The 27,541-nt window shown below is 37.3% G+C and overlaps 1 protein-coding gene across 2 annotated transcripts in view; it reads right to left on the reverse strand.

The window, feature by feature from the left end:
- Positions 1-27,541, reverse strand: part of CNTN5 (contactin 5) — a gene marked incomplete at both ends in the record, with an annotated part of 391,394 nt that overhangs the window by 42,002 nt on the left and 321,851 nt on the right. For both annotated transcript variants that reach the window (XM_082483144.1, XM_082483143.1), the window contains 3 exons: positions 10,896-11,016; positions 24,696-24,871; positions 26,004-26,131. In XM_082483144.1, coding sequence (XP_082339270.1) covers positions 10,896-11,016; positions 24,696-24,871; positions 26,004-26,131 — 425 coding nt within the window. The remainder of the gene's footprint in view (positions 1-10,895; positions 11,017-24,695; positions 24,872-26,003; positions 26,132-27,541) is intronic.

The raw sequence follows: 27,541 nt of genomic DNA on the forward strand, positions 1-27,541 counted from the left end.
TTGGAGTTCTCTCATGTTTTTTAAACCTTTTAAATGCATTCCTAGTCATGACAACGTGTCATTATGCTTTCTGAGATGTGTGCTCTTACACAGTTTGCAGGATGACTGCTAAAAAGCATTTCCATTTCCAATAGCAGGCATTCTTGAAAGCGGATTAATAAAGGACAAAAGCCTCAGTGATGACAAACGTATGACAGTTAGCCAGGACCTGAGTGCTACGCAGATGTCACTCATTTTTGCAGAAATCTCATTAAATTTTACGCTTGGATGTAATCATTCATGGTGTCAGCCGGATGGCTAATGCAGAGAAGCTTTTCTCCCAAGGGCTGTGTTATTGTTCAGGATCTCTAAAACAATTTTTTAGTTGAGAATAGCCAATTGAGGAAAAAATGCACGGTCTGCTCAAATGCGTCTCTGGAAACTACACAGAAAATGACTGGTCATAAATGCACTACAGTGCAGTCGACCTTCATAGAGAAGACATTTGTGGCTGCGATAAGCTCTTATGCTGCTCTAGGAGCACTAGAAACCCAGTGTCAAGGATATTAGTTGATTATCTTCTTTCAGAGGAATTCGATAGATTGATACTTTATTTCAGGACATGCGTGACTGCATTTTGGCAAACTTGTTTTATGTGTCTTTTTATTGTTGGAATGATCATCCTGAGAGGTCCCTTAGATTACTTGCCATGGTACAATGTTAATGTGAGAGTTCTTGAAAGACTATTACCAATAATAGCCATAGTCATTCAGTGAGAGAGTGCCCTTTCCTGTGAATCCCAGAATGTGCACTGATTTACTCCACTGCTGCCTGACCAGGATAATTCTTACTTTTACCAAGCGACTAAGAAACCTGATATGTAGCAGTTCACAAACACAGATGTCTCAACCTAAAATTTTGCTTTCTGAATGACAAGGTGTACTGGCTTGTAATCAAGATGATGAGAGGTTGAGAAAAAGAGGAAAAGAAAAAGTCAGTAAATATAGAATGATGGAAAAGGTGCTTGAGAAAACAGGAGCTTGACGGTTTCTCGTAGCACAAATCCCTTTTTCTGTGCCCACCTATGGAAGATGGTGTTTGCACACGGTGGGGACCAAGAGGATGCAGAGAAAGTTAGATGTATAGTGAGTGCAATAGGCGCCATGGTTTTAGTGGATACACCCATATCCCCATTCCTTCCGTGTGTGGGTATAACCAAGTGGTTTCTGTAAGGTAGCTAGATAAGGGCCCTGGACAGATGGAGAGGTTATAGCCCAACCAGCAGCAGAACAGACAGGGAGATTAGATTCTGGGTTGTAAGGTAAAAAAGAGAAGACATTAATGTTTTGTCCTGAATAGTCTTGACTCAGTACAGGAATGAGGGTCAGGAGAAATCCCTGGTGTCCTGCCTGAGAGGGCCTTTGGTGGTACATATGTCATTTTGTGCTCCTTTGCCCTGATGACTTCTCTGCCTCGTACAAACCTAAAAGTAGAGGATTTGGGCAAGAACACCTTGAGAGCTGCTGAGCATTGTGAGCTCAGATGCCAGACTGAAGGCCCAAGCCTCTGAGCTGGATCTTTGTGTTGTGGCAATTGTGACTTGACACAAAATGTATGGACAGTGCAAGGAACATGAACTGAAATTTCACCTTAGAAGGAAAAGTACCAGTAGCCTATGAATTGCATTGTGAATTACCTAACTAACAGGTCCCAAATAGTATCAGAAACTGAATTTTGGACATGTCTCTTTCATTGTCACGTCCTACTGACTACCTTAAGCACTGTAGGGCATCACTTGCCAGCTGTCCCAATTCTGGTCCATGCTGCCTCCTTCACTCTGCAACCACAGTGTGGGCACCAGCACTCCCAGAATTGCATGGGTCTCTTTTAGGCACTGAGTTTGTGAATACCACTGCAGCTGATTTGTATTTTTGTACTTGTTTCTAGGCGCTTCTTTTGCCTGAAGTTATAGATATGAGTTAAGTTGATGTTTGTAAAAAGGTTTCATAGGCAGAATAAAGGTCTTTAAACTTTAAACCCCCCTGCCTTTTAAAGATATGAATCTCTTTCTTTTTCACAGCATTGAAGATAATTATAACAAAGGTCCTGTTACAAGATCAGATTTCTGGAGGTATTTTGGTCTGAAATCTGTAGGTTAAAGGGCTGATGCTCCATCTACAGTAACGTACTATCTTCCAATATTGTAGATGTTTCAGGGACACTGATATACTGAAAAGGACAAAACACAGATCTGAACTCTAGCGCTGATCCTATGCGGTATTATATTGTCAGCCAGTCCCTATAGTAATTTCAACCCTGTGCAATTATGACTTTCCCAGCCAATGCCTTGGCACAATTAATGGATTACCATGGGCCGAGGCAGATCCAAACAGGCAATTTGTGGTGCCCATCCTGTTTTGAGAGGGGAGGGGGACCAGGAATGTAGCTGCGTGGATGGGAACTTTGCTGCACCCATTGGCCTCAGGGAGCAGTTTACTATTACGGACGTATTCTGTGAGTCCAATTAATGGGGTCTGTGCTTAGGGCATCTTCCTGGCCTTTGCTACAGCTCAAATGCAATTTCAAGGACCAGCAAGAATCTGCTGACCTTGTTTACGTTCCATTTAATAATATTGTGTCTGATGGCCTTTAAACCCAAGTGCTTGTCTTTAAGTTTTATTGGCAATATCACAACTGAAAGGAGCAGTGTGGTCAACCTGACCAGCAGTTCCTGCGTTATATTTGCTCCAGGTCAGTGGAGTTCAGAGGGAACATTACTTCTCCAAAAATATATCATGAGAGTGGATTTCTTGCTTAGATTGGTAGTTTTGCCAGTCTACAAGATGAATAGCTTTAACCTCTTTTTTATTTTTAGACCAGGAAATGTGTACTCTTAAACCACAGTTTGTAGTCGTAAAGGCTTTCATCCCTTCACACTACAGGATTGTTGTCTGCTCCATTTCAAGATCTTACAGCTCCCAGGTAGCTGTCTGATCTTAAAGATCATTTTACTTCCAGTAGTCACGCACAATGCATTTGGTTCAGTGCACAGTCTTACAATACCTGTTATACATTGTAGAAGAAAGCTGATTTTCATCGTTTCTTTAAGGAATCTTCCTGCTATCAATGTTGTACTAATATTTGTATAGTTCAAAGAATTTTAGTTAGTTTTGTATATGCTAATAAGTTTCCAAGGGTCTACAGCGCTGACGCAGAGAATAAGATGACTGGACATTATCTTTTTCTTCCTCTAGAAAAGCACAATGTCTATTGACATCCACAACAATAGAAAACACGTTTTAAGTATTAAGACAGAAAAGGATAGTAAAAGCAAACAACAGTGAACAAACTATTACTAAAATACCCAGAAAATACCTGGCATCTAAATCTACTAACATCCTTAAGTATAGACCAAGGAGATAGTACTGGAAACAAAGTTAACTGTATTAATGCTTTGAAAGCACAGGTCTATTTGTAACAGAACTGAGACCCATAAATTAATTATCTTTGAGTTTCTCCTAAAACATATTTTATAATATATAAAATATTTTATATAGATGTATAGAATATTAAAATTACTAGATGTGCTGAAACAATCTTTTATGTGATTATTGATGGAAACAAGGAAACACACAGAAATAATTTCTCTGCATTTCATTTTTTTGACCTCTTTTTATTACAGAAGAGGGCACTTTTCACTAGTTAACATCTCAAATTAAAAAAAAATGAGCAAACTTGCCTGGCTACTGCATTACTGTAGTTCCCTTGCAAAGAGCTAATGGTCTTTTCCTTTGCTGTTCTCTCCCAGACTTGGTTACCTTGTAGTGTCAACCTTTGCTACAGGTTCCAGTTTACACTGTTCACATTGCAGTAAGTCAAACATTGAACAATGAATTTTGGGACTAGTACCCTTTGCTTCTTTGCAAAACCAGAGATCAGGCTGCACTGTATCTAGAACAAGTAAGTGGAGCAATCTGAAAGAAAGTCTGGTAAAATTTGGAGATGAGCTGGCTGCTCCATTGACTGTTGTAAGGCAGCGTGTCATGCACTGAACGCAATGTGCGTTGCAATTGATGTTACTGACTTTCTTGGGTATAACATATTGTAAACCAGCTTTTCAAGAGTAGTTTAGAAATAGTGATGGAATTTATTTGACAATTTAAAGTTACTGAAAGTTTTTATGATAAAAAATATTTCTTTTGTTAAATAAATATTAAACCACTGGAGACTTGGTACCATTGATTAGGCACTGAAGCTTTCACAGATGTATAAAAGTCCTTTAACTTCACAACCTTGTATTCCTAACCCAGTCATGATGATCCTGAAAAGAAATGTGATGTAAGAAAGGGTTAACCGTGAAAAATAACCTACATTGATGCCTGTAGCGTCACTAGCATCACTAAGGATATAGAGGTTTATATAGGAAAAATCACTCACAATTCTAAATGTTTGAAGCACTGTCCCCATCCACATCAGATAATAGTATCAAGGTAAATTTTGTGGTGATCCTCTAATCTGCAAGAAACTCCCTGGTGTTCTCGGAAGCTGCTGCTGTACCAAGAGTACTACTCACCTCAGTGTTGGTGAAAGGGACCTCTGCTTTTAACAGACTATAGAGAGCCTCACGCTGATCTTTGTGAAAGCATGTTAGACTCCTGTGTGACTTTCCCAGCTCGCGCTATTTTTCTTTGCTGAATGGTACAGTTGCTTTTCTAAGCCAACCGTCCAAACTTGCAGAATGAAGAGCAAGGAATATACAATAACTGGTTTTAAGAGATTTTTGACTCTAGCTTTTCCTTATTGCAGCCTATGGCAAAGCAACGCTTCAAATGTATTCGTTAGAAACTGTGTCTTTCAAGAGCAAAAAGGATACTTTTTACCAAAAGTGAATTTAAGAAGTAGCCTTCTGCTCTTAGCTATGATTTCTGCAGGTGTTCTTCTAAACCTCTCTGTTTATGAGTATGAGATTTTGTACTGATGAATTAAATACACACAACGTGAAAAACGCTGCTGATTTTTTTTAATGTAGTTGATTGGACCAACCTAAGGTAACAAAGGTTAGCCCCTTCATGGCGTCAACCTTTTTTATGACAGAAGGATTTGGTGTTTTAAAAGTCTCTACAGTGAAATACGGTGGAAGCACAGGATCATGAAGATGTCTTTTGTAATGCAAATATGAATGCACAGATTGCTTCAAATTTCTACAGCACAATGGGGAAAACAGAATATAATAAGCCCTTTTTGGAAGACAGTCTTTAAAACCAAATTAAATTACCAAGCAGGCGTTGTCTTGAGGAAACCTGACACATTGCTGGCTACAAGATCACCTGAGACATCTGTGAGGTGCAAGTCTCCTGGCTGGTACTTGGGTGTTTGGTAACCATGTTTGTGATCATATCATTAGTGTCAGAACACGACGTGCATATTTATCTTGTATTAGAGCCTTCTGCTTTGGTAATCACTTCTTTGTGAAAAATCAGTATAGAGACAGCTCAACTACTGGTGTGCCAACGATCGATAGATGGAAAACCAGCCAAGCTGAAACATTCTGCTATTCTGCTTCTCTGCTACTTAATATTCACTGAAAGTTGAAGATCTAGGTGGATAAATAAAGCCTCGCAGCCAAACAAAGCACGTGACATGGGAAAACTATTCTTGGACTGACGTCAAGAACAGGATTGATATTCATAAAAATCATAAATCACTTCTGCTTCTTAAATGGCTGATGACTTCATGTGCTGGGGCAAACATTTGTTGACTGTGTAGTGCATATCTATATTATCTTGTAAACATCCTTGTTTGCATGCCAAACAGCTATTTTGCACACATTTTCCTTGGGTGAGTAAACAACATGAGGCATAAATGAAGTGAAATCAGGCAATGACTTGGGTGTCAGGAATGTAAGTCCACAGCTGTGATTTTTGTTGTATTCATTCACTCCACTAAAACTATTTCTTTGACCATCAGACATACATAATTCCTGTTATGGGATTCCTCTGAAGTAGCACATTTATGCAGGCCTGGTGCCAGATTAGTTACCACCCTATGTGAAAAGCTCTTTTCTCTTTTGGATGTCCTTGAGCTGTATCAGCCTGTCCTATATGCCTTCTTCTGCTGCTATGGGCTCTGATGACTGTCTTCCATAAAATCTTGCAGCAATATTTAAGGCTTTACCACTATCTGCCTCATTGCCCTGCTGCAGGGCAAATCCGGAGCAGAGGAAGCATGCCTGATATTTAGCTTTTCCCTTTCCCAATACACACTTCAGTGAATTGGCTTAAGCTATTTACAATTGTTCCCCTGAGGGCTATGTTCATTTTTTGGGCAGTAGTCAACTCAATGAAAGAAGCAAATGTTTGGGTTGCTGGAGATGCCCTAAATTGTGCCCTACGCAACCAAGCCCTCATTTGTTTGTCTCCTGACTTCTGTGCTCCTGGCTACTCTGCCTCAGAAAGGGGGTTGAACGCATCTTGATCCCATCTAATCTACGAGCGTGCTCTTGAGGAGAAACAGGTGTGATTTTGAGGCTGGGTCTGAGACAGTTAAAAAGAGATATCCTACTTCATGGATGAGCTTTGCAGCTACTGAGCTAAGCTGTAAGTGGTTGGCCTCACCTCTTCTGCCTTAAATCAGTCCTGGCCTTTGGGCTAAATCATCTCTCTCTCATCTTTCCCGTATTCAGAGAGTTAAGGACCTCTCCGGGACTTCCACTGAGTCAAGGTGTCTGTCTAGAGGGGATGGTGGATCTCGGAAGCATGAATGAAAGAGCACAACTTATTTTTTAAGTACCTAATAATAAGTAGAACTTGTGATGATGAATTGCAGAGAATTTTGTAGAACCATATTTTGGAGAGGAAATGCTTTTTGCAAGTTAGGTAGTAGCCTACCTGAATATAAAGAGATGATGTCGGGACAGCAGATCTCTAAAGGTCACTGTTGACTACCATGAGACTACTGAAATACTTCTCATTCACAAACCACTCCAAGATTAAAATGCAAGACACTTAAGCTGGAAAACTAATGTACTGCCTGACAGGTCCGGCTGACAGCAGAACATCTCTTCCTAATGAAATCTGCATTATTGGTAGCATTAGAAAAATCAAAAAGATAGGCAAAAATAAATAACTTGGGCTGGAAAAACAGTATTTAAGGAGCAGAAAAATTACTAGGGACCACTAAAAAGTTGTTTCTTACTTTAATATACATAATTTAGTTGCATTTTCAAAGCACTTAGAAAAGTGTTTAGGATTTGTTTTGACTAGTAGATGTTGATGGGACTTGAATATTGGTTTTGTCCAAACGTGTTCTAGAATATCTTTTCATATATAGTTGTGAAGTGTTCCTGAAAGAGATCCACTAGATAAAAATCATTATGGACATAACATTAGACACGTATTTCACTGCAGTTTACCTAAAATCAAGATTTGTGAGGAACTGAATTTGAAAAAGGTTTAAAAAAAGTTTATAACCCGTTGTAGAAAGTTGCAGAATAGAAACTTGCTGCTGTCTTAATTTCTTTTGTTGTTCACACACAGACACTGACAGACATATACATATGTAGTAAGTTCAGAAATCTTCTTGCACTATTAATTACCTTCTTGTAAGCAATTAGACTCAAAAGAATTGAGATTTACTTGGCAATACTAATTCATTGTTCTTCAGATTGTCTTTCACCGGTGACATTTTTGGATTTTAACTTCTACTGTATAATGCAGAGCAAAGAAGAACTAGGACAAAATTAGTGACACGGTTAGTTCCCTGGCATATATTCAAGGGACCTTCCAATAGAGCAACCAGCAAGAATGGTTTCAAATAAAGTAAATATAGTTTAAGGATAGTCCATGCCTTCTCCACAGTAAATGATTCCGAGACCTTACAATTGCGTGAAAATGCGGTGGTGAATGTCTGCCTGCTGAAGATCAGCATGTTAGTTATGAGCAATAGGAGCCTGCAAAGAGGTTGTTCCTCTTTCTTCCGTCTGAAGAGGCTGCAGCAAGGTATAGTTGTCTTCCAAGTCACTTGTAATAAAGTTCTAGAAAAAACATTCTTTGAATTAAAAATAATGCACTGGTTGAATAGCTAATTCAGTATAAATTTAATTAGTTTGCTAATAGCAATAATTCTGATATTCATGAATATCTAAAGGAGGGAAAATGAGATGATTTTAATTTAATTTATTCAGTATGTCCGATTTATTTCCTGTAGAAATGGTGCAAGAAGAACAATTTTTTGAGTAAAAATTACAATGACATATTAAAAATACTAGATGAGCCTTACAATATAACTAATGATTGAAATGCTGTTGTATGCTGGTATGATATCATCAGCATTCAGTGCTGCTTTTTCTGCAGAGGCAAAAGGAGAGAGAGTAAGGTCAGAATAAGGATGTGCTGGAACTTTGCTTGTATTGGTACTTTTAAGAGTTCATCGCAAAGCTTCTGATATCTCAGTTTGGCCATGGGCTGTAGCACTTTAAACACAAAGATGTTTTGTCATATATATAAAATGAAATTATTTTACCTAGAAAATGTACGGGAAATAAATAATAATATAGATTTGGATTTCAGACTTTAAATATAGATTTGGATTTCAGACTTTACTGCATAGCAGCAATAGATTTTCTTCATAGATGATGACTTCCTCTGTAAGGTGGAATTCTTCAGGTTACTGAAATATTTATCAAAACATCTGTAGCCACTGGTCTCTTCTCCTAAGCAATGCCCAGTATCTCCAAAAGCCAAACCTAAAGAAGTTTTAAAGGTGCTGCAATTTGGGATCATCAGACAGTGTCAAATTGCAGACCACTGAGTGCACTCGATAAACTGAGATAAGTAGAGAAAAAAGAATTAGAGATACTGAAATGAAAATGAAATCCCTGTAACAGAAGAAGAGAGAGATTAGATTCTCCTAAATATTTTGGATTTTTGCAGTGCTGAGATCTATAAAGAGGAATCATTAGCAACTTTCACTGAATGTGCTTTAAACATTTTCTGCAATACAAAACAAAACCATCCTACATTTTTTGGTGAAAGCAATACTGACACTGTAGGATCTTATTGCCCTCATTTGCATTGGTTTAACAGATATTTTAAGGAAATTAAGTACTTCAGCAAACCAACCATATCCTGTAATTTCATGAAAACTGAATTATACATCAGGACAAAAGCAGTCACACAGTACAAAGCATTTTGTGAAAGCGATGCAAACATTTCTTACTGTATCCTATAATTATGCAATCATAGAAACAGGAAAGGGAGAACATTATAAGCAAAGTATATTTGAATTTAAATTCCATTATAAAGCAGTCGTAGTTTTCATTTCATCAGCAAGGTGGCATGGTAATGAGACACCCACATACATACATTCTGATACTTCTTAAAACACCCTTTTCTTTTTTTCATCTCAAACCTCTTCCTCAGAGACACATTTATTTTCTACATCAAACTCAATACATTTTTTTATATAACGGGTATTCTTAAAAAAATAATTTTGTAGCCAGTCTGCAGTGTCCTAGATAATGGTAAGCTGAGAGATTTTTGTCACTAATAAACCCAACGGCATTAAAGTTGAGATTGCTTTGCCTATCCATAGAGCCTCCAGCTCCTGTCTGAGAGAGGTAAAGGTAGCACATAAGGTCTTGAGTAACCCACAAGGATGAATCAGATTTCATAAGGCGGCTAAAATGGCATTATATAACTGTGTTGAGGCAACCGAATACCACCATCCCAATAGTGCCATAGCTCATAGAAATCTGATGGTCCTCAAAGTGACTTTATGGAAATATTTAACAGCTTCTTTCATCAAAATGTGAAAAGCCCTGCAGTCAGCCAGAAACATTCTTTATCATTTAAAGCATTTATTTGTTCTAAAAGTGATGGATACAAACATATCAAATCTAAAGAAGTGGTGGAATGTGGTAGAATAAGTATTTTTGAAAGATTATAACCTCTAAATAGTTTTTTTTTTTTTTTATTTGGAATTTTTCAAATGTTAATAAAATATCTACCTTTATATATTCTTTCAAAAAATGTATAATCCACGGTAAGGCTACCCAGCTGCGCTACCTAGCAGTGATCCATCTACCTTGACATTGCAGGACCCACCAGCTGTAATGCCAGAAAGTGGACCGTAAGTCCTGGAGTCCCATCAGGCACTGAACACACAAGTGCGGGAGCACACACACACAAGTCGTGCAGAATGCAGAAATATTCTGCTTAATGGAACGCACATATGGCGCTAACACCCTGCTTTATTGTAAGTTAGTTGGTAGCCTAGATATGATCTGGGATCCCGCAGGAGAATGACTCCGCGTGCCTGTGCGTAATCAGGAATGTTAAATGACGGCTAAGGCAACTCAACAGATGACGGGACTGGATCTCAAGATGCAGTCAAAATTTGGTGGTAACAGTTCCATGTGTGGAAAAAAACAACTCACCGTCATATTAGGGGGCTTTTGGTTCATTGGTCACATCTATCATTTTACAAAATGCTGCACGGCCCCTTCTCTTAGGAAGTGAATGAATATTCCTAAACTGTTAAACCTAGAAGAATGGCTTGACCATAAAATAAGTGTAAAGCATCACATAAAAAAAGCACAGAACTCACCTACCTTACACAGGCCTGTGAATGCTAATTGTCTACATTTTAACTAATCTGGTATACCTTTTGTGCTATTACCCCTCTTAATACTGTACGTCCATTGACCAACTGTCTGTTGTTTCTCATTGCCACCTCTGCAGGTCAGTTTATGGTGGAACTGTTTTCAAAGGCAGTAGCTTAACCACAAATGTTTTCAACAGCATAAAATCTGAAGAATAACGAATAGCTCAGAGGGCCCTGAAGCCCACGTATTTAAATTCCCTGGTACAGTAGTTTCTGGGGATTGTGCTTTCAGGTGGCGCCGCGAGCGTACTCACCCCTGACAAGCAGCTCCGTCTCATCTGACACGGTGTCCGCCGCCGTCTGAACCCTGCAGCCGTACCTCCCGGCGTGCATCAGGAGGATGTTCCTGATCATTAAATCTGCAGAGGACGCTTGCTGAAACAGGGATGAAGTGCCGGTTTAAAAGTCAGCAAATCTGCGTTGAAGGTAGCTCACGAGGGTGCTTTGTACAGTGTGAGAAACTCATGCTTGCAGCTTTCTTCTTACAACATTCGTGTGCCCTAATACCCTCTTTTGAGGTTTATTAGAACACTGCATTTATACAATTATTAGTAGGGATTAAAGAAGAGGATTTCAGGTTTTTAATAACTTTGACTTTGCTTAAAGCGCACAGTGTATATTTGTACACTCAAAGAAAATGATTCCAAGCTACCACAAAGAAATTCATTAAGGAGATGAAGGGAAATATTTTTAATGAAATCCTTGGTATTAAAAAAGTCCTCTTGGAAATGAAGGGCTCTCATCCTCTTCCCTACAATGCAGTGACATTTGGAATATATCTCTCTGTTGTAATGAAATTAAGATAACTGAAAAGATAATATTGATTGATTTTTATTGACATGGGGAAATTAATACTAAAAATGATCGAGGAAATACGAACAGATTCTCATTTTTACTCTTGAAAACTGTACATACTTAAATCTGAAACGTAATCCCTGGATGAGTGTACAAAGAGATGCAGTTCAAATTTTTATTTTTTAGTATTCTAGCCAAGAGTGATTACAATGCCCTAAATTTATGAGAAGAAAAAAGTAGAACAGCTTTTTGGAGGATAAATGACTTTTGCTAGGAAACTCTGTATTATTTCATAAATTCAAGCACTAATATTAGATTTTGCACGTACAAAATGATTCTTGTGTCTAAAACTTACTTGAGTCAATAAGTGTTGCTCCATCAGATTTAGTGAGCCCAAGTCCATAGGTATTGTTGATTTAATATTGTTGCTACTCAGGGAATAAACAGTTAAGTGCAAACAAAAGTCACCCTGACCACATGGTGTAGCAATTGCAATTTACTTTCTCAATTCTGTGTCTAAAAATGCTTGCAACGTTTTGATTTAATGTAAGCACCAACAGTTTTTTTTTGTTTCTTTCAAAGCATTTTTTTCTTTTAAGAGTCAAATGGAAATAATTTTAACATATTAACCCAAGATAGACAGAATATCCTGCAAATATCTCTAAACATGCTTGTCATTGCTCCTTTGTACAATATGCGAACATAACATGTTGTTTTTTCGACATTAATATAGAGTTTGTATAACATATTACAGATTAAATCTAATTAATATTTAGGTTATAATTGTGTGATATAATATATAATTATTACACTTATAAAATATATAATATATAATTTACAATTTTAATAATTTAATGAGCAATAATATATAATTTATAATATATAATAATAGAATATATTGGTTTATTAGATAAACCACTATTATATTATTCCACTATTCACTATTATATTATCTGCATTTATATAATACTATACATATATAAAAGATAATATATCATGTATAGTACATTTTATACAATAATATAATATAACATGAGATAATGTAATGTAATAAATGTCATACAATATAATATAATATATTTTAATTTGTTTATTAAATTATATTTCCCATATATCATATAACGCATAGTATATTAAATATTATTAATAATTGATTGCTACAAATAAGGTAATGTAATGTAAAATAATAAAATAAATAAAATAAGATAAATATATATTATCAGATGTTACATATTATGTACAAGTGTTCTTGTGCACCTCCTCGGTGTTTCACTTTAAGAAACATTTATTGCGCATAGGCATTTCCTTTCTCAGATTTTATTTACTTTGCTAACCAAGCAAAGATTGACAGACTTCCTTGAATTATGGGTTTCCTTTGTCATAATATTCCTATTCAGTGGTTCTAATTTGAGTCATTTTGATCCTGAATGACTAGCAATGTACCCTGCATTCAAAATAAAGTATGACTGGGGGTGTACATGTTGATGCTTCTCCAGCTGGGCTGGAAATATGTCACTGACTCCACCTACATTCGTATTTGCCTGGGGTTTTTGGCACACACTTATGCTGTGCTCAGGTAGTTGCACTCAGATCTTTATCCTTCTCAATCATTTGCAAGTTATGAGCTCCCACTTTATAACCAGTCGTCCATATGTGCGTGACCTTGTGCTTTGAAGTCTTACATTTCTTGGCTGTTCCCATGTGTTATTTGCATCATCTGCTGTATTGGTAATATATCCAATTTTGTACCATACAATTGTCGTTTTCATACTTTTATCTCTTATGCCAAGGCCATTAAATACAAGATGAAATAGGATCGGTTCCAAGTTCCAATCTTCTATAATTTATTTTTTTTTCTTTCTAGGCAGAAGGATTCCTTTTCAGCGCATCTTGGCACACCTTCTTCAGCCAATCGTCTCTTCATTTGCATTTCTGGAACTGAACATGTCCTAATACTCCATGTAGCACCAAGGCAAAATCTTTACCGAAGCGTATTCAAATGCAAAGAAGGAAAAAAGAGGTGGGACATCAAGGTTGCTTCTGAGACCAAAGTGAATGTGGGCATGATCTATAGCTTAACAACCCTGCAGATCTAAGTGTGAATACAATGGGAGTGTTTTGCCTTCTGAAGTGGCCTCGTTAATGACGTTGCTGGAGGGAATATACTCACACCAATCAGGCCGTAATGCAATTCCTATATTCTTCCTCTGGCGTATCAGAAATCACAGCAGTGGAATAGAATATCTGAGTACTCTGCGGCTCTAAACGCAAAAGAAGAGTGCACACTCCTACCAGGAGGCAATTTCAGGATACAAATTTTTTTAAGTCGTCTAGCACAGCAGCATTTACTACCCATTGATACCTGGGTCACTCAAGATGGTTAGTGATTCTGCTACAAAGCCTTAGCCATTAGAAGGATAAGACCAGAATCAGTCTATATTTGATCTCTGTTGAAAGGAATTTACATTTAACGTGTGTTTTGTTGTTAAGTGGGAGGAAAAGCAAAATGGATAGCCACTGCCTGGTTTCATTGCTCAGGAGCTGTTAAAAATCTTGGCTGTCACTCTAACTTCCAGAGGGTTCGTGACTGTGTGAATCTTAATATTCTTACCAGGAAAAATACATGTATTTCATCTGCACACCTGTGTAACTGGGCAGACAAGCAGCAATTGATAGAACCATTGCTGTAAGTGGAGAGCAATGCAGCACGAGAGATCCCCATGAAACACTTACATTTAGTACAACGTAACAGGATGTGCAGCCAGCACTGCTTAGGATGTGTGAGCGGAAAGAAGTTAAACTCACTGTGTTTAATACAGAGGGATATATGCCCAGACATTAGAATCTTGATCATGGGAAACAATGAGATGGTTTAGCTTCCATTTAGATAAGTAGGAGCTGTGTTTGACAAGGACCGCTAAAAAATACTATATTATTTGCTGTTCAGTAGTATTTATAAAGCGGTCTTTATGAATTTTACAGGCTCTTCTAAGTCTTGGAAGATGGATTATTTTGTTGATCAGTTTATCCTTTAATGAGAATTTCAAGGCCACAACAGGGCCTGGGGGGGGGGGGGGGTTAAACTGACATGTTGGACTTCCAAATCTTAAGAAAATCTTCACATGATGTCATTGCAGCTGCTGCTTAAATTTGAGCGATTACAATCCAGTTTAAAAAAAAACACTAAGCAGGAACGCAACAGAGACTCCCTTCAGAAAATTATCTAAGCTCAGAAACTTTGTCTTCTGCTTTTAGCTTCTCTTAGTGGAAAAAGACATAAGACTTCAGGCAAAAGCAGAGACACACCCTCCCCTTTGGGGAAGACAAAAACTGGGTGACATGGATGCAAACAGCGTCCTCTCTCCTCTGGACTAACGTGAGTTAGAACAGTCTGTTGTATCAGCAACTGTGTGGTCCCAACATTATTAAATGCTGAAATTAGTGGTTAAACTGCTTTTTATTCTGCTAACTTTATGCTCTTCTGTGACAGGGCATATTTTGCAATAAGTGCACTATGTCAAAGTATCATTTTATTAGAAAAATCTGTATTCCTTGGTGTCTTGAATATCATATATTACCCATTTAGCCAAGTATCAAAAGTATTTATATTTGTTCAGTACCAACTTCTACTGCATGCAATATAACTTGTACTCTACTGAAGCTAAAGCTTAAAAACACACCAAAACAAAACAGATGATAGGTTTAACAGCCAACTTCTAATGATTTTAATGAAAACTAAATGTAACCTTCAAGGCCAGTATCAGCTATGGACCTACTGTAATACTGGTCTTCATTAAGCAGTGAATAAATAATAATAAAGCTATTGATGCTCTCTGTCATGACTAATGGTTCTCTCTAGGACAACAAATTATTGTATAATTCATATTATGCTCCCGAGTGTCCCATTCACCAGGCTCTGGGCAGCTCCAGTGCTGAGTGTTGTGTCAATCTATCGTTCTCTCTGCTCCAGCGTGGCACGTTAGCTGAGGTCATAGTTGTGCCTGCAGTGCATCTAATTAGCTTTACCTGTAAGGTATTGCTTGAAATAATAGTTTTTCACAAGAATCGGTGCCACTTATCTATAGCATTTGCTTTTGATGTGGAGATAGTTCCCCAAACTCAAAGAGGCTTCAAGGATAATATACATGCTTTGCTCAATGAGAATCACCGCGTTGGAGTTTTGTTTTGTGCCCATTGCCCTAACGCTGGGGATTGGAAGAGGGGGAAAAAAAGAAAAGCTAACTTGCAGAGAATTTACTGTTGGTGTATGAGTACCTCTTCAGCCATCCCACATCCCCACAGAGGGGAAGCTGCAAGTGGTTTTTTTCCTTTCCATTTCATAAATCCTAAGAGGTTGTGAGCTGCTTTGCAGTAAAGTAACTTTTACATATGGTCCTTCAAGTGAAGAGAATTACACTTATTCTTCCTGTGAGATCGAGTTCATTATCTTGAGCCAGTTGCTAGGAAACCTCCCTGCTAATCTGTCCATTCACTTGCTGAGTTTTTATCTCTAAACCAAGGTGGTTCATTCAGTAGCCAACCTTTTCTTTTGAAGGCTTTGCACAAGGACAATCTATAATCTGCCTGCACGTGAAACAGAGCTCACAGTTACACCAGAGACCATATTTTTAATATCTATTAAGTCTCTGGTTTATTTCTTCCTACGTCTTCCATGGAAAAATGAAACATTGGTTTGATTATTAAACAGTTTATCACATACGTTCAAGCTACAGAATCATATGTGAAAAATACCTAGGAACCTTAAACCATTCTCCTATCATTATATCAATCCCAGCTTTCATTTAATTTGTTTCGAATGCTGTTCATTTTCCACGTTGATTGTCGCGCTTCCCTTCCACACTCCAACTGCAGTTCTGTGAACATAGCTCTGATTTATCTTGGAAAGAAGGACAGAAAGGCAAGGAAGTTCAAAATACTGGGTAGTCAATGGAGATGATGTGGTGACTCGCAGCTCTCAGCTTCTGCGCTGCAAAGGCCTGGGGTCTAGAAAGGCTGCCTATTATCGTACCAAGGATTCAAGTTGGGAACTCAGCCTGGACAACATGCAGTGAAAATTGTCTCTCTTCTTGGGAAGAATACGTCTAAAAAGAGTCGTGAGGCTATTATAAATGATCATGACCCAACAAAAGCTTAAATCAATGGGAAAAAAGAGTGGGCAAACACTGACTGCCGTTGCAGGAAAACTTTCATGATGAAAGCCTGAGGGGTGCTTGAGTCATGTCTTTACTATGAGTTACAGGGGTTCCCCGAGGCTTGCGGGCCACCATCTAAATCTCTTGACAGCGAGAGCTGGAGAAGCTTTTGTACAAAGTGGTTTCTATACAGAAGAGAATGCTTGGGAGGTACAAAAATCTTGAAAAGTACCTCAACATTTTCTAAGGTCATATTCTGTATAAAATGAGAACAGTAAAACAATGGTCTATAATTAAATGAGACTGAGATTTGATCCTAAACAAGACTGACCTGGGGTTTTAATGCTATCTTATTCAGCTTAAATGATTATTTAAAATATATGGGTGTTTTTACAGAAAACACACAAGTTGGGTGAATTCCTGACTCATACATTATTTGATTTAGCAAAATAGCCTTTATTAATGAAATTCAGTACGATTAAATTGAAAAATGATTTCACAGTTGAATCTTGATTGCTTGACATATTTGATTAGCAATGGAGTTTATTTTTGGTGAATTTATCTGAAGCAAATTAATCATCTTACAGAATAACCTCATGGCAATGTTATTTTTGTACCATCAATGGTAAGTGAAAAATAGCAATACAATGAAGTTCGTTTAAATTATGCTGACAATTTATATGTGCATTATGATGGATTGTTGGCTTCAAGCCAACTTCTGTTCATAATACATTTAGGAAAATTTAAGTGCCATTTCATGCAAATTCTCAGGTTTGAACACGTCAATCGCTTGCCTGTTTACTGCTTATGATGTTCACAAATTGCAAATATTTAATCTGTTAAAAAGCAGCAGATTTGTCTGTTGATATAGTGATAAAGGAAAATTACATTCTGAGTTCTGTCTTTTAGTCATATTAGCACATTAGGAACAAAGAAGATTAAATTATTTTTACTGGTTTTGTTGTGATTAATGGTATGTGGTAGTATACTAATGATAGTATAGTAGTATCCAAGCTGATGCAGGTTGACAGGGATACCTGATAATACACAGGTTGCATTTGCCTCATCTATAAGAAGTAAAAAAGATGGTTTCCAAGGCTTTCAGGTTTGTGGATCCATAAGAATCAGCCAGGGGAGGTGTGGACCCTTCCAGTGTCAGTATTTTTGAGCAGCTTGCATGGAGAAAGCAAGAATAATGAAAACAGTTGTTTTGGCTGAGCATTGGCGGTTTAGAGCGGATGCCAGAGAGCGCTGGGGTGTTGGGAGTGGATAGGGAGGGCTTGAAGGTGCAGCTTGAATTGCTGCAAATGAGTTTGATTCATTTTATTGAGAGAAGGCAGAGGAAGAGATGAAGTGAGTATTAGATGTAAGGTAGTATGTAATGCGCTGGGATAGTTTTGTGAAAACTAGGGATTAAAGAAAACACAGAAAAAGTATTGAAAATGGGAAGGAATGAGAAAAAAGATGGGATATGAAATGGCAAGCTTCAGCACAGAGAGACCCACTACACTCATCTAGCTAAATTCGTGTTCTGAATGAGTTGTTATTACGAGGAGAAAAAAGGGAGAAAAGACCAAATAATATGGAGTACATCTGCTCCTGTAAAGATGCAGAAAGAGGGAAAAGAGCATGGAGCTACACATTTGATTTGAGTGGAAGGGTGGTAATGATTATGGATGAAGACGATGATAGAAATGAAAACAAAACCCGTATGGGACAAGTGCCATGTTGAGAAGACATCAGAACAGGAAGGATGAAGAGCAGACATGTGATTGGTACTTCATTAATGTGCTGCACAAAGGGTGTTATGACAGCCTTAGGTGAACAGAGATTTATTTGAAGGGTCCATAGATGATGGCACACATCATCTTTAGCAAAAAAAAAGTTACCTAGGTGAGAAATAAAAAAGGCAATGAGGAGAGAGAGAGAAAAGGAAAAACAGAAACTCTTCCTGGTGGCCAGCTAGAAAGAGTATTCTCCTCTTGAGGGTCTCTCCAGTGCAGTAGGTGGTGATGAGGAGGATGATAATGGTTATTTTTTGCCTTTTTTTTCCTAGTGTTGTAACCTTTACTTTGGGACCTACTCAAACTTCTCCTATGTTAATGTTGATTAGAATATGTTAATTAAGAGCAATTGTTACACAGTGATTGATTATTAAGCTTCTGAGCACGTATATTGTTGCATAATATTCGTTAAGTATTTACATGCCCATTATCTACTTCACTACGCACTGTGGTTTGGTTTACAAAAGAAGAGCCAAAGAAAGGGGGCAGGAGCGAGGGGTGAGTTTCAAACCAGTAGGAGCTTTTTCCCGTGAGACCCCACCATAACAACACAATTGGGGTTTGCAGGTGCAAAGCCACAGGAAGAAAACCAGGAGATCAGCAGTGTAAGAGCTGCAAGGGAGAAAGACGGCCAGGGAGGCTCTGGAAAACACTGCCACAACAGCTTGGGAGAGAGGTTGCAGAGCCGCAAGGGAGAAATAGACAGCAAACGGAAGGCCTCAGTGTTAGTAAGGCTGGTATTGGTCAGGTGTCCAAACAATCAGATGTGCTGTTATAATCCAGATTAACGCACTTAACTCCAGATTGATCCATCAGTTGCACGTAAACAGGGGAAAGGACAGACTGTCATGAAATATGTTTTATTTATCCCAACGTTTTTCTCTTCAGAGTGAGTGTTTCTTGTAAATGGGAGAAACACAAAATACCTTAATACAATATACCATAAAAATTATGGGACTGTATTTCATGACTTTTTTATTGCAATCATTTTTTTATAGTAACCGGTATTCAGGAATGTTAAGAGACTCATATTTCCCAAAATGCTCAGTTATGTCCCTCCTCCAAAGTAAAATTAAATAGATGAGATGTTACTTATCATCTCTCTCCCTTACTCTCTATTCATATCCAAAGCCACGAGCACTTGGGCACACCACTTTGCATACTTGTCTGATTCTAGGAAGTGTTCAGTGTCCCATACTAACGCAGCGTTGCAGGTATGGCTATAAATTCAATCAGTTCACGGGGACTGTTTATATCCTGGAAGCAACACATGCTAAAGTGCGTTGTTAGACCATGGTCTTCATTGTGTTCACATTTTGGTTTGTAGTTACCAGTCACAAAACACACATTTCAAAGTTTTTTGACTAGAAATCCTTATTCCACTTTGTACGCTCCCTAGTTTACAAGAAATTTGTGTTGCCTAAAGACAAGATAAATTTTTTATTTTGAAACTGCTTCTGATCACTCAAGTATTTAACTGCTGTAGCGTGACAAATGGGCAAAACCTGGTAATGAGCGTAGGGCTGAAATATCTGGAGATTTGAGTTGACAGTAATGGCTGTGTTCAACCTCTTCCATCAGCAAGAAAGTATTGTGACAAACAGTGAAACAAATTGATAGCGATGGGGTTGATATAGCAGCATTACCCCGAACAGAAATTCTCTGTGCATAGAGCACACATCTTCTACAAGACTTCTGACAACTATTGCTGTTTTCCTCAGCGTGGGGAGGAGGGAGTGTGTTAAATAAAGCCCCTATTTAATTAGCCTTGTTTGGTTTTATGTCCAATAAAGAGGAAAGACGTTATTATTAACAGCCTGCTGTTTTCAATGATTCCATGTAGTGTAGAACTTAGTGCTGCCTATTTAGATAATGCTTAGGAAAAGTTAATCTTAACTTCTAAAATATGATTAAAGTACTACAACAAACTAAGGAGAGACTTGGAAATGTAAGGAAAGGTGCGTAGTCATGCTCTCTCACAGGTTCTAAGTTATCAGATTGAAGTCTCCAGTGCTAGACAGTAGTTAATGTATTGTCCAGTCTGTATCTACTGGCCTTTTCTAAGTAGATTTCAATTCACTTCCATGTGAAAAAATGACCACTGTAAAATATAACATGACAACTTGTGCTTATTGCTTCCCACGGTGGCAATTTCAGTTAAGATCAAAGACCAAGAAGACATTGAGACTAAATCACTTTCCTGAGTCTGAAATGTACTCATGCAGGTCAAGGTGAGGGACACTAAGAGCAGTGCTGCTGCTTACCAGTCTGGGGATGACCACAATAAATCACTTTGCCCGGCTGCCGTAAAAACAGTATCGACTTTCAAACACAGAGTTAGAATGATGGTAGCTGGGTGAAAATCTACTCGCAAAATCAGATGTTTTTAGCTAGAAAAGGGATATGTCCAGGACAAAATTTAGGTCAGTGGAGATCTTAGAAAAGAAAATTCTGAGTAGAATTTTGAACAGGACTTCGGGATTTGGCACAAAGGACAGAAAAGAAAAGCAAGCACGTCTATATTTTTTGTGCTCAAGAGCTCACTGGTGTCGCTAGAAGGAAATCTTGGCAATTCAGACTTCCATGCAAAATTGTTTCTATTAATTACACAGCTTACCCCTCACAGACCCTAAAATGTTATTGAAAATTTTGGTAGACAAAGTAAGACTTTTCTAATGCTAAAGGATTCTGGGTATATGTAACCCTTTGCATTACTGTTCTGCTACTAAGTGTACCGTGGAGTTGTGCATACACAACGTTTGGGATGTTTTCCTTTCCCAGAGAGCAGTCTGCAGCTGTCATTCCAGTGGAGTTCAGTCTCTTTTCCTTAATATTCCCTTCATACACAACTTTGTTCAACTTGACATCCTTATCACACTTATCCCCTTATCAGGCAAGTCCCTGAAGTACCTAAATTGCTATAGGTACCAAATCCTTGATAGCTCAGTAAATAACAGCAAACCCACCTTCAATTTGTATAAAAATTAGTTCTCAATATGAAAAATGATATCACTTACTTTGTTGGTACAAAAGCTCCAGATATAATTTAAAAACAAATAAAGCAATATGTGTGATTAAGAGAAGCTTTTCCTTTTCCTTTTCCTTTTAATTGCAATTGCTAGGAAGCACAAAATTTTAGCAAGTGGAAATTTATCTACAGCCCAAATAAATGTTACTTTGGTGATAGCTTTTATAACGCTGCATTAAGCATCAGAATGTTCACCATACTTAACACCTGGCTCTACCACAGTGAAAGTATGAGCAATGCAACCAGTGGTGAGCGGCTGACAATGGTTTTGTTGTTGTCAACAGTTTTGTTATTGACAAAACCCATTCAAATAATTTTCAGTTTGGCAGGCTTTCAAGCAAATAAACAAAAAACAGACAAACCTGAACGTGTTTTTTTTTTTTTTTATCTGATGAAGTATCAGTGTGTGCAAAACAAAATGGATGTATAATTCTATAACTTCATGCACAAAAAAGATACTATTTTTCTTCAGTGTAATCTATTAAAAAGCATTTTGTTCATGATCAACTCATGCAAAGTTAAAAAATATTTCATTCAGAAATGCAAAATAAGGGATACAGATAGAATTCTATCAAATGTCAAGTTTTCGTCAAGTTCCTTTTTTCTGCACTCTTAAACCTGTGTCTTTATCGCATTGTTTATCACTCCTTTGAAACTGGATGGGTTAAAGGAACTTACATAATAGAAAAAAACAGAAGAGTTTTGTTTTATCTTGCTTTCCCCTAGTACCTGGTCATGCTTTAGGTTTTAACGAAGTAGAGAAATACATTTTCATCCTTGTGATTAATTTCACATGCTTATGTGTTTAACAGAACCAATATTGAAACACAATCGACAACATTCCACAAATGAGTAGTTCTGGGAAGTATAGAGTTTTTTGTGTCAAAATGCAGAAAAAATGTTGTATTACCACAATCGTTACTTTCAAGTTTTGCATCTCCCAACTGATATTCATCTTCATTTCAGGGCAATGCAAAAATCAAGATATGCCTTTTGGTGAATGGAGATCTACATATATTTTAACTACTACTTTCAAAGAGGAAGAAGGATGTATCATATTATGTTTCCAACAGCATTCAGAAAATTTCATTCAGGATTGTCCTAACAGGGTCATGTTTCGGTATCTCTGTTCTGAAAAGGAGTGTTTCCCCCCCCCCATCCTGCCTGTAATGTGTTAATAGGTATTTTCAGCCCTCTTCCAGTTGATCCAAGCCTACTCATCTATTCTCTTTTTAGAGTGAAAACCAGAAAAGAAATGTCTTGACATTTAAAGGATTTAGGAATAGAAGTAAATGAGGCATGCCCAGACCATGTCTTGTGTAAGCAATCTTGTAAAGGCAAATGAAGCTAGTCCAGTCTAAAAATATCAGTCTCTAATGCTTTATATTGGTGTTTCTTTGGAGTTGCATAGTATTTCACAATTTCAGCCCTGGTTTAACCGTGACAAGGTAGGATCTAATTTTGTAATATTTTGCACAATGTGCAATGCCTCTGTTTCAGCCTGATTTTATTTCCTGATCTGTTGAAGTTAGCTGTTTGTAAAAATGTATTGACTCCATTATGAGTGATTAGTACTATTTTCACTTAGTAAAGTAGCAGTGTGACTCTTTAGCAACACAGTGAGAAAGGAAGTCATAAAGTCATATTAAAATAGCTGGTTAAATCTGCTAGGTTTTGGCAAAATTTTAATCATGTTAGGACAATGAAAGGAAACAGTAGTTTCAGTGAGTTTTACATGAATGTTTCCCTGAAACTAGTCCCAGTATGTCAGCTACCAGGTTCTCACTTTGGACAAGTCTCACTTCTATCATTTTGAAGGCTTTCCCTGGTACAAATGAAATTAATGAAGAATTCTTGTTGAAAGAGCTACAAAATCCTGTTTTCACAAAACCAATTAAATTATATTAAATTAGCTTTACTTTGATAAGAGAAAAGACTTTGGAAATTTCCTAGCCTGGGGGTTTTTCCCAGCAATTAAAAATTCCCTTCAGCACAGAAGATGCTGAAATGCACTGAAGGAACCATGTAACACATTTTAGATTTCAAATTTCAGAAAGTACTTGAAGTTAAATTGTAATCATAGGATGTTTTCATAGAATCATAGAATGGTTTGGGTTGGAAGGGGACCTTAAAGATCATTTAGTTCCAAACCCCCTGCCATGGGCAGGGACACCTTGAGTAAAAGAATGTTTTAACCTCAAAGTTAAAAAAAAAAGAATGATAGTTTTACTTCCTATGTATTTAGTGCTGGATTTTGAGTATTGGACTTCCTCAGATGAATATAAGTATGCTAAGAACCTTCACACCTTATATGTACCTTACTAATGTTTTTCAATTAAAAAGTTATTGAAGTAACCCCAAATTTAAAAAACAAAACAAAACAAAACAAAGCAAAACAAAGAACAACACAGCACAGAGTGAATATAGTATGACTTCCATAAAGGCAAGCAGAATGATAAACTGATTGCCGCTGACGAGATTTTTAAAGCAAAGTTAACTTCGCCGCATTGTACTCAAATTGGATACATTAACTTTTAAAATTTCCTGACCTTTGTGAGTTTCATTTTTCTCTGTTAACATAGCATGGACATTTGATTTACATTTCATTAGTGGGAAGATTGAGTTAAATGACTGTAGATTCTATTTCCAAACCTGTTCACATTAAGAGATTTCTTTGTACTAAGAGAAGTTCAAACCATTTTACATGGAACAGGTTTGAATTACTTTATCATACCATTTGATCATATTAAATTGGTTTTGAATCAAGAGGTAATATTTGGAATTGGTATGCATATTTTTTCCATATGATTCTTATTGACTTAAATAAGGCTTGCACAGCTAGAACCTACCTCATGCAGGGTGGTTTGAAAATAAAGTAAACTCCTTGCTATTCAGATATTAAAATATATGCTAGGCAAGTAAAAACATTGGGAGGTGAGGACATTCCAACAGCCATGTTATCTGTGAGAAAGACATCAGTGTTTATTTTTGTATCTTTCTGTATTAAAATCAGCAGAAGAATGTAAGGAGGATTTGATACAAACTACTTTCTGTTCCCTCACAGATATCATCAGATGCCGCACTAATAATAGCATGTTCAAAGTATACATTTAACATCTTCTTGATTAAATTACTTGCAGTAATTCTAGTGACCTGCAGTTTGCACCTCCTCTAACTAACATTTTTTCCAACATTAGTGAAATCAGTTATCCTTCAATTTAGTCAGAATTTGGTAAAAGCTTGCAAATTTCTATCAGTTTGCAGCACACAGATGACAAACACATGGTCACTTACTGCCTTGATGCTTTCAAAGTGTCCACCTTCTTTTTCAAAGTCAATTGGCTGCCCATTGAGTGTCCAATAGAAAGTGACATCTAGTGTGTTGTCATGAAGGGCTTTGCAACTGAGGACAATGCTTTCTCCAACCGTTAACTCTATCTTCTTAGGAGTCAGCTCTATTCTTGTAGGTTCTTGAAACAGAGAAGGATTAGGAACATTTAAGTGGAAGTCTAGTTATAGACCAAGGCCAAAAACATATGACTGAGTTCTTCTTAGTCTACTCAGAGCTTACGTTTCATGTTTGTTTCAAATACATAGCATCAAATACTGAAATTCTATTCATAATGCACACTAAGACATGACAGTGGTGAACAGAAGGTATAATCAGTTTCATAGAAGCGATAACTCAGGACCCTAAACAACAATTTATAGGACTTCTGAGATGGATTAATTAATTAATTTTATTAATCTCAGAAAAAGCTATTACTTTTTTTTTTTTTTTTTAAAGACTGCAGCACCTGGAATCTTGTGATTGCATAAAAATCTCAGTTTTGTCACATAAACCAAAAAAGGATGTTTCCACGCACACTAAATACAGGAAGAAGCTTGAATAATGAAGAGAAGAGACTTGAATGCCTAAAACCAAAAGCCACGATCATATAAGAATTCATCTGAAAACTGAAAAAAATGTGGTTTAGAAATTAACTGAAGCTCAGTGATTTGATTATTATTACTGTTCTAGGGAACTATCTTTCCTTAGATACAACTCTTACTTTCATCCTAAGCATATTCCCATGCAGAAAGAGATAGTGGTAAGTGAGTTCCCAAAGCAAAAATATGTTAAAAGGGATATTGATTCTTTTAGAATCATAGAATGGATAGAGTCAGAAGGGACCCTAAAGATCATCTAGTTCCAACTAGAGTGGTGAAGCGATTCTGGAAGGGCACCTCAGGCTTCGGTGGAAGTCTTTCTCTCCTGCTGGTCCTTGACATCACAAGATTCAATTCTTCTGTACTGATGACCCCCCTCCCTTCTGTGTGTGCCGGGGTGGGAGATTTTAATGTTGGAATTATTTATAATTGGAGAGATTTAATATAGATACCAATTCTTCTGATATACATCTATGATACAACAGCTGGAGTATGCAATCTGATGCAGGAATACAATGTTTGACCAGATCGAGGTTAGCCCCCCTAGCTTGTTGGAAATGCTTCTTTATTCTGCCTGTACAGTGTTGATGTATGGTTGGCTGAGGATTCTAAGCAATAATTAAATATTAGTAAAGAGAAGTTATCATTATCATCAAAGCATTGTTTTCATACCTTTAACAGATACCGATGCAACGATTTCTGCAGATCCAAATACATTTACACCTTGGCATAAGTACCGTCCTTCATCAGACTTGGAAGCATTCAAGATTCGCAGGCTGCCATGTGGAAGAATAGTTATCCTGAAAGGGATAAATACACAAATGTATGAATGTATCTCCCATTCTAACAGCCAAATTCCATGATGATATCTTTTAGAGATAATAAATAGGATTAAGGACTGCTGCCTCTGTAGCAAGGGATGATGAAGACGATAATTGAATTCTCTTCTGTTTCAAAATGGTTGTAATAAACCCATTTTATTCCTTCTCCTTCCTTAATTCAAAAAGTTTCAGGGAGGCAACAGTGGATTAGTATCCTTTGACACTTATCAGTGGTGAATTTTAATGAACCTTTTGTAAAAAGTAAAAAAGGTGATTCTTCATAATTTGTCTTTAAAGTTTCACTGCTATATTATTATCAAATCACATCTCAATATCAAGCACAGGCTATTCCATTTAGGAAAAAATGACCTTAAAAAAAGAGAAGAGAGAAGAATGGGAAGTAAAATGTAAAAGAGGACTAGAAAAAACATACAATTAATTGTATCTGGTCAAAATATGATTTATTGCATCACTACACAGTGTAGCATAGGGACTTAAATAATCTCTTCTTTTTTGTAGCTCAGCTTTTATTTTTTTCTTTGACTCTTGTGTGATTGCAGCTCCATTACATCTCTAGGTAAGTAACCCCACTGAAGCATACTTATGAGCAATGTTGTTCAAACATTTACATTTAGACATTTCAAATTTTGGCTTTGCTTACACATTATTAATCATAAAGTCCATGATGCTACATAGAGGTGAAAATTAACACATTTTTGCTGTTCTAAAATGACAAAGCTCCTGAATTTATTATATGTTAAAATTGCAGCTCTGGAAGAGCAGTAAATAATTGCTGTTCCTTTCCTGAAAGAGAAAAATTATAAGCCTAAATGGAACACAGCAACTCTTACATGGCATTTAAGCCAAGCCCTGTTTGCAGATGTTGTATATCCTTTCCCAGGTTGGGTAGTGCTTATGGTTCTCCCAAAGGATATAGGAGATGTAGACTGGAAGCCCTCCAGTAGGCAGGGACACTGAAAGCAAATAATCCTCAGCAAGTGCTTTCAGGTATCACTCAGAAATAGAGGAGGAGATGGAGGAGTGTTTTCTTCTCCCATATTTTGAAAGTAAGGTAAGATATCTGTTTGTGTTAGAGGAAGAATCTAACTAAGTAGGCAGGTTCCCCAATGAGGGTGGGAGTTTTAGATGTACCTCTCCAGAGAGGGTTTTCTATTTGTTAAAATAGTGACTCACAGTCCTTCTGCTGGGAGTCTCCTATTGAGGCTACGATCAGAAATCATGGAGGGTACAATGTTGTGGTTTACTCTTGAGAAGTATTTAACCAGGAGTAAGGCGCATTGCTCATCCTGATTAACAGGTCTGGGTTGGGCTATTCAGCAGCCAAAAAAAGGAAGGAATTCCCATCTTAACATGCAAAGCTGAGTTACC

The sequence above is a fragment of the Vanellus vanellus genome, assembly GCF_965231255.1.
Source record: "Vanellus vanellus genome assembly, chromosome: 1".
Lineage (NCBI taxonomy): Eukaryota > Metazoa > Chordata > Aves > Charadriiformes > Charadriidae > Vanellus > Vanellus vanellus.